The sequence below is a fragment of the Heptranchias perlo genome, chromosome 7, assembly GCF_035084215.1.
Source record: "Heptranchias perlo isolate sHepPer1 chromosome 7, sHepPer1.hap1, whole genome shotgun sequence".
Classification (NCBI taxonomy): domain Eukaryota; kingdom Metazoa; phylum Chordata; class Chondrichthyes; order Hexanchiformes; family Hexanchidae; genus Heptranchias; species Heptranchias perlo.
Window position 1 is genome coordinate 72,815,857 of NC_090331.1, and position 8,151 is coordinate 72,824,007.

The 8,151-nt window shown below is 40.4% G+C and overlaps 1 protein-coding gene across 3 annotated transcripts; it reads right to left on the bottom strand.

Annotated features, from left to right (window-relative positions):
• Positions 1-3,988: 3,988 nt before the first annotated feature.
• Positions 3,989-7,632, bottom strand: LOC137323868 (gamma-crystallin M2). 3 transcript variants are annotated; one of them, XM_067987885.1, is made up of 4 exons: positions 7,624-7,632; positions 6,741-6,983; positions 6,547-6,548; positions 3,989-4,259 (listed from the first exon to the last, which is right to left on the bottom strand). In XM_067987885.1, exons 1-4 carry the CDS (start codon positions 7,630-7,632, stop codon positions 3,989-3,991), a joined length of 525 nt encoding a protein of 174 aa, XP_067843986.1. The 3 variants fall into 3 exon arrangements, with proteins under 3 accessions (XP_067843986.1, XP_067843985.1, XP_067843984.1); XM_067987884.1 differs by lacking the exon at positions 6,547-6,548 and having other exon boundaries at positions 3,989-4,264; XM_067987883.1 differs by lacking the exon at positions 6,547-6,548 and having other exon boundaries at positions 3,989-4,264; positions 7,612-7,632.
• Between the last annotated feature and the right edge of the window lie 519 nt (positions 7,633-8,151).

Below are 8,151 nucleotides of genomic sequence, written 5' to 3' on the forward strand. Positions count from 1 at the left end.
ATTACCTTGGTCTTTGTCTTACTTATGGCTTTCTCAATCATTATTTTAAATCTTATTATGTTATAGTCATTATTGCCTAGATGTTCCCCTATGCTTTTCTTATCGGTTCTGGTACATTTCCCATTACTAGATCCAACAGTGATTCCTCTCTTGTTGGACTTCTCACATACTGGGTAAGAAAGGAGTCATGTACACACTGTAAAAACTCCATTCCCCTTTCCCCTTTCCCTACCTCTTCTTGTCAGTTTATTTGGGAGCAGTTGAAATCTCCCATGATTATTATTCGATGTTTTTTACTCATTTCATAGATTTGTCTACATATTTCTTCCTCCACTTCCCTTCCACTATTAGGTGGTTTGTAGAATATACCTATTAATGTAATCAATCCCTTCTTATCCTTTGTCTCAATCCATATGTTTCTATCTTAATGTTACTTGTGTCCCTTTTTTCTATTACCATTATGGTGTCTGTAATTAGTATAGCTAACCCACCCCACCACCTCCTCCTTCCCTATCTTTTCTAAATACATTATATCCTGCAATATTTAACTGCCAGTCCTGTTCCTTATGCAGCCATGTTTCTGTTATCCCTACCACTTCTAGCTCCTCGCTATGAATTATTGTTTCCAGTACCCCGTTTTGTTTCGGATGCTGAGCACATTGTTGTATAGGCAATTTAATTTGTTTTTAGTAATTGTTCCTCTCACTTTGTTTTTAACAGTCATTCTGTACATATGTATAATAACTGTATTTGTTCCCTGACCGATTAAAATGGATGACTCAGTTAAAGAGCTGACACCAACACAGGCATAATGAGCCAAATGGTCTCCTTCTGGGCATTAATTTCTATAATTCTAGAATTCTATCACCACAGATGGAGTTGCAGCAGCTAAAGTAAGAGTGCAAGTCAGCCCAGTCAGTTATGAGCCCGTAGTGCTGACCCTGGAAGTTCCTGTTCTCGTAAAAGATGATCTTAAAACTATGAAATGCATTTGTGTGTTTGGAACGTTTTGCAAATAAAATACCCCACACAAAAATTGCCTTTCCATTTCTGAGGTCAGCGCCAGAAAAGCAGTGACATGGTTTGGCCCTTTGTAAGGTGGCATGAGGCAGCAAATATGAATAAAACCTTTGTTATTTATTGAGAGGTCTAATATCAACAAAAGGATTTTGTGATGTGCACGGCATTGTTTGCAAAACATTGCTGTATTATATGGTTACGAATGGTTCATTGTTTCTTTATGTTCTTTGCTGCACTTTTTGACTAAGACCATACAAAGTAATTTCGTGTGTGTACCTCAACAATCTTGATACATTACTGCACACTGCGTTGGTTAGCTCTGTACGGGAAAAACATTTAGAATCAAGCCACTGCCTTGCAGATAAACTATTTGATTTGCTTCTCTGTACTTTTCTCTCCCTTGCTTCCTATTCTCCAAACTGGCACTCTCTCCCTCTCTATATGCTCACTGTGTTGCAATAAAAACTTATTACTCATCTCCTATTCTAACTTATTCTTACTCAGTATCTCAAATCTGGAATTTTTCACCTCCTCAATATACCCCCCCCCCCCCGCCCCCTGAAGAGGTGCTACATAAATGCATGTACTAATAATAATGATTATTTTTGTTAAACTTCCAAATTTGTAGTTATTTTTGAATCAATTTAAACTACTGACCAATGCGTTTTTGTTGCCTATGCTTCCAATGCCAACTGTTCATAGTCTTGGAAACAATCACAATTCCAGTGCTATCTATTTATATCATGCTAACCACCTTCACTGTGCCAACTGTGTTTTCCCTGCCAACGACAAAATTTGTGTCAACAGTGTTAAACATAGCTCTCTTGCTTAAACATGACCTTGTGTTATCTGTGTTTGGCTGAGCCAATTATAGAAATGGTGGCCTCCGATAACTATGCCAATCACACTCCCTAGGCTTGTTGCACATTCATTGCCAGACATATCCACTACGCTTTCATCGCCTGGTTATGAATCAAGTCATTGCTGCCAACAGTGATAATCTGCCAACCATGCTCACTATTTAAAAGATGATTGCTATGCCAATAGCTGCCCTAGAGTCAACTATTTAAAAATGAAAACGTACAAGACCTATAAATTCCTACCAAGCAGATTCTGCTTTCTATGCAGTTATTTGTCAAACACACAACCCTTTCTCCGTGTGAAAAGGACAATGACGCGGTCTGCACATAGACTGTTTCACAGCTCTGTCAGAAAGACTTTGTGAGCAGCTGACAGGATGTGCAATTCAAGTAGAGTTTCATGTGTTAACCTTCTCCTGCAATACAGCACTTCACCTCTGTGCCATGTTGCCTCCACAGCCTGAGAGCTGGTGGCTCCACATTTGTCAACACATACAGAGGGTTGGGTAATTGTATTGAAATGTTTGGCAGTTGTGGAACTTTGATTCAAACCTGTCTAGTTGGGTACTAAGTAATTCTTCTTGCTTGAGCTACCAGATAAGCTGCTTAATGTTAGTTATAATTAATGTGGCCTGTGTGTCTCCCACTTTCCCTTTTCCTCCTCATGACTACCAGTTAAACATAAATATCCAACTTCCAGTCAGTCACACTAGTTCATCTACTTAGGAACCGAAAACCTAATCAGAGTTCACAGGGCATCAGGTTACTTTCTTACCAAAACATAAATGAACCTTTTGCAATTGTTTTTATTTTAAGTATTTACAACCGCTTATGCAAAAAATGAGGACTGATCTTAGCTGGACCATACTGTAGTACCGTCTGATGTGTAATATTATTGGCTTAAGTTGAAAAGGGACCATCTAACGAAAGTCTAGAAATTTTTCATGTGATTTATAGAAAATGAGACATTATGGGCCAAATGCAATGGAACATTTTCCTGCAGCAAAAATGTAAGGAAAATCCTGCCTTGTCTTCATTATGTTTTAATCCTCTTCATATGTAGGTTTTACTGCCTATCAGGAAAAAATAATGGCTAAATTGAGGCAAAAAACTGAAATCTCAGTGTAAATTTTTGCTCTAAACCATTAGTGTTTCCATTGCATTGGATAAGGGACATCTTGCTTTTATATTAACCCTTTAATATAATAATTGTCCAAAGGTGCTTCACAGAGAAGAAACAGTCACCAAGCAGTAGTCGAAGAGCTTAGTGAAATCAGAAGACCCCAAATGTATGGTTAAAGAAGGAGATTTTGGGAAGGCTTGGGAAGGTGGGTAGAGATGTAAACAAGGTGGAATAGTTAGGAGAGTTCCAGAGATTAGCACCAAGGCTCTGCCACCACTGTTGGAGTGGGGAAGGAGACGCACAGGGGCCAGAGTTGAAGGCCGAGTAGAACGTAGGGCTGGGGGAGGTTCCATGTAGTCGGGATTTTGAATTTAATGTACTGGATGATGGGGAGACAATGATGGTTGTCAAGGATAGGGTATGGGTAATGGGTGAGTGGGTCCCAGTGTGGACAGAATGCGAATGGGTTATGGTTTAAAAGGTGATCAGAGTGAGGTAAGGATGGAGTCATGTGATGTCACAAAGGTTAAAGTATGCAGTTTTGGTGATGGATAGAATATGGGGTTTAAAAATCAACTTAGGATAAAGCGGAACACAAAGGTAGCACAAGGTGGAAATTAAAATCAGGACAAATATATAACAGGCGGCTGAAGAGATTCATCATGCTGACAAACCAGATTAGTTGATTTAAGGTTGTTCAAGTGAGACAAATTTAGGGATTTAGTACTTCCTTAGACATGGATGGTATATTACCAGAGGTTTCTTTGATGAACTAAGGTGCAATGGTCAAGAATTCATGTGGTGCCCTTTAATTAATATCCCTTACAAGATTTATTGGTGCACCAATCTCAGCATTCTAAAACTATTTCCCTGCTTTTAGTACTTCACAAAACAAGAATACATAAACCATATAGAATATTATCATTCTTTATTTCTTAATTACAGACTGAGTAATTTTCAGCAACAAAAATCTTTGATTAATGAATTAGAAATCCATTACACGGCGGAAAGATCCAATAGTTGGACAAGTTGCGCCCCAGTCACTGAATCTTTTGTATTCACCGGGTCTCATGAAGTACTGGCGGCCTCTGTAGTTGGGATGTTCATAGAAGGTCCAGTAACCGTCCATCACATGGCAGGAGTGAATGTCACGGTAGCGGAAACGATCATGGACAGATGGACAGTCATCCGTGAATTCCATCATCTGTCCTCCAAAGTCAGGCCTCTCGTAAATCTTCATTCTGTAGGAACCACCGCTGGACTATAAAATTAACAAAATCATTAAATCGATGTAAAAATGTAATTTAAAATACTAACAGAATGATACGCTTTTATTTGCAAATCTGATGAATGTTAAATTCCTTTCCTGGAATGCTTTACAATAAAAATCCACAATCGCATCATAAAATAATGTTATCTCTTGAAAATGCTACAAATATAATAATAACAACAACAACCTGCATTTATATAGCGCCTTTAACGTAGTAAAATGTCCTAAGGTGCTTCATAAGAGCAATTTTCAAACAAAATTTGACACCAAGCCACATAAAGAGATATTAAGACAGGTGATCAAAAGCTTGGTCAAAGAGGTAGGCTTTAAGGACCATCTTAAAGGAAGAGAGAGTGGTAGAGAGGTGCAGAGCAGTAGGGAGGGAATTCCAGAGCTATGGGGCTAGGCAGCTGAAGGTACGGCTGCCAAGAGGCAAGAATTGGAGGAACACGGAGATCTCGGAGGGTTGTAGGGCTGGAGGAGGTTTCAGAGATAGGGAGGGGTGAGGCCCTGGAGGGATTTGAAAACAAGGATGAGAATTTTAAAATTGAGGCATTCCCGTACCGGGAGCCAATGTCGGTCAGCGAGCACAGGGGTGATGCGTGAACAGGACTTGGTGCGAGTTAGGATACGGGCAGCAGAGTTTTGGGTGAGCTCAAGTTTATGGAGGGTGGAAGATGGGAGGCCGGCCAGGAGAGCATTGGAATATAATAAACAGATAAAATCCATGGTATACAGAAGTTCTGGAAATGGAATTTTCCTGTATTTATTAATATGCTCTTTTGTTCTATTTAGATGTAATTCTATATAGTTCCACTTCTTTCTAACAAAACAAAATATGTGACAATCTCTCACTGAAATCTATTTTGATTACATATCTATTTTAGTTATAGAGAATATATGCAGTAGTTGATCTGAAGTCTGAATAGTTCTGTAAGTCATGTTATAAATTCTTTACTGCATCCCAAGAATGCTCTGGGAATCTAAGCTATTTCTGATTTGCTTCTGTTTCAAATATCCCAACCATCGTCAGCTGCTTCATCAATGACCTTCCCTCCATCATAAGATCAGAAATGGGGATGTTCGCTGATGATTGCACAGTGTTCAGTTCCATTCACAATCCCTCAGATAATGAAGCAGTCCGTGCCCACATGCAGCAAGACCTGGGCAACATCCAGGATTGGGCTCATAAGTGGCAAGTAACATTCGCACCAGACAAGTGCCAGGCAATGACCATCTCCAACAAGAGAGAGTCTAACCACCTCCCCTTGACATTCAACGGCATTACCATCGCCGAATCCCTCACCATCAACATCCTGCGGGTCACCATTGACCAGAAACTTAACTGGACCAGCCACATAAATGCTGTGACTACAAGAGCAGGTCAGAAGCTGGGTACTCTGCAGCAAGTGTCTCACCTCCTGTCTCCCCAAAGCCTTTCCACCATCTGCAAGGCACAGTCAGGAGTGTGATGGAATACTCTCCATTTGCCTGGATGAGTGCAGCTCCAACAACACTCAAGAAGCTCGACACAATCCAGGATAAAGCAGCCCGCTTGATTGGCACCCCATCCACCACCCTAAACATTCACTCCCTTCACCATCGGCGCACCGTAGCTGCAGTGTGTACCATCCACAGGATGCACTGCAGCAACTCGCCAAGGCTTCTTCGACAGCACCTCCCAAACCCACGACCTCTACCACCTAGAAGGACAAGGGCAGCAGGCACATGGGAACAACGCCATCTGCATGTTCCCCTCCAAGTCACACACCATCTCGACTTGGAAATATATCGCCATTCCTTCATCGTCGCTGGGTCAAAATCCTAGAACTCCCTTCCTAACAGCACTGTGGGAGAACCTTCACCACATGGACTGCAGCGGTTCAAGAAGGCGGCTCACCACCACCTTCTCAAGGGCAATTAAGGATGGGCAATAAATGCTGGCCTTGCCAGCGACGCCCACATCCCATGAACGAATAAAAAAAGTAGAGACGGATAAGAAAGCACAACTAGTCAGTGATTTACTTTTACCTCTCTGTATATACTATTGTACTGTAATCGATGATGGGAACAGTCCCTTACATAGTACATACAATGACAATCCTGTACAATGTCGATTAGTGTGACATTCTGGGCAGTTTATTCCATATTAATAAGTTCCTATTGGATGCAATTTTAATTAGATGCTTTTGCTTCAACCCCAACTTTTGTAAATAATTAAATATCACTATCTTACATGCAAAATAATTTATATTTAACATGTAATAAGTAACTGCTTATAGTTCTAACTTAATAGCTTGTCTCTTGACTGCACAGTATGGTGTGATATCTTTCCAGTTTGTTCTTATTAATTAGATATTGTATATTCAACTCCATATATGTCCAGATAGAATTAACAATAATCACAATGAAAAGGCAGTATTGTTTGCAGAAAATAGGGAAATGGTCACAAGAAGTTGAAACTTACATATGGGTAGGTGCGACATGACCTGATGCTGTCATTGAATCCCATCCAGCGCTGGTAGTCAGGATATTCTCCCCTGCTCAGAACATACTGATATCCCATGTAATTGGGTTTCTCATACACCACCCAGCAGTCACTCTCAACACGGATGGAGTTACAGCGGCTGAAGTAAGAGTGCAGGTCAGCACAGTCAGTACTGCACTCGTAGTGCCGACCCTGGAAGTTCCTGTCCTCGTAAAAGATGATCTATAGTGTCACAGAAGAAAGAAAAAAGGTTGAATTTGTTTTTCTACCAAATAGCGCAGATGCTTAAGCAACGGAATTCTTTCTTCCCAACAAAGATGCATGTTTGAGTCACAAGGCTGTCTAATAGTTGCCATGATGTGGAGATGCCGGTGATGGACTGGGGTGGATAAATGTACAGAGTCGTACAACACCAGGTTATAGTCCAACAGCATTATTTGAAATCACAAGCTTTCAAATAAAGCTGTTTGACTCACCCGACGAAGGAGCAAAGCTCCGAAAGCTTGTGATTTCAAATAAATCTGTTGGACTATAACCTGGTGTTGTACGACTCCGTACATTTGTCCAATAGTTGGGCAGAGGAGTAATTTCAACTCACACATGGTCATCTGGATGAAACATGACCAGTTCCACCTGGCGGGTGGGGGAAGGGGAACTGTCAGTCTCACCATGCTCATATTATTGTTGACCAACTCTGCAATGGTATCGACCATGGCTGTGGACTCTGCTATTCACCCAAACTGTCCCATTCTCCCAGCTGGAGTAGACTGTGTTATGGAGAATGTAAACTAAACATGTTGAGAGAATATGAATCCTAAAAAATTACATATTTAATCAAAAATGTAAAAACTTTTTTTTTTACCTTGCCCATGTTGATTTTCCTGCTGAAGTCCTCGGTGAATTGTAGTCAGAAGGCTGCCCTTTTTTATACTTTCCATGGTCTGTTCAGTCTACAAAGAACATTGACATTTAAATTAACTTTTATTCAAGTCAGCAAAATGCTGCTGGTGTGGTATGTTCCATTTAGAAAAAAAACCTGACTCAAGAGGAGAGTTTTTGTTCTCATTGCTTCCAGCGTTTATTTTACTGAATAGCAGTCTTCACAAATAGAAGCACTAGTGAAAGACTAGTAATCCCTGTATAAAGGCAAGCAAAATAGGCCTACAAATCAGCTAACGTTACAAAGGTGGAGAATGTGTGGAAAATTCTACTGTGTAAAACACATACAGTAATTGCTTTTTCTCCTTGCAGGAATATCATGGAAAATTAGCTTTTTTTGGTGGGCTAATTACATTGATAAGAGTGCAAACATGGAAATAACCAAACTGATTGCCTGAGCCCCTAAGATCTGAACCCTAAGGGAATCAGCAGCCTGGATGCATTCTGCAAA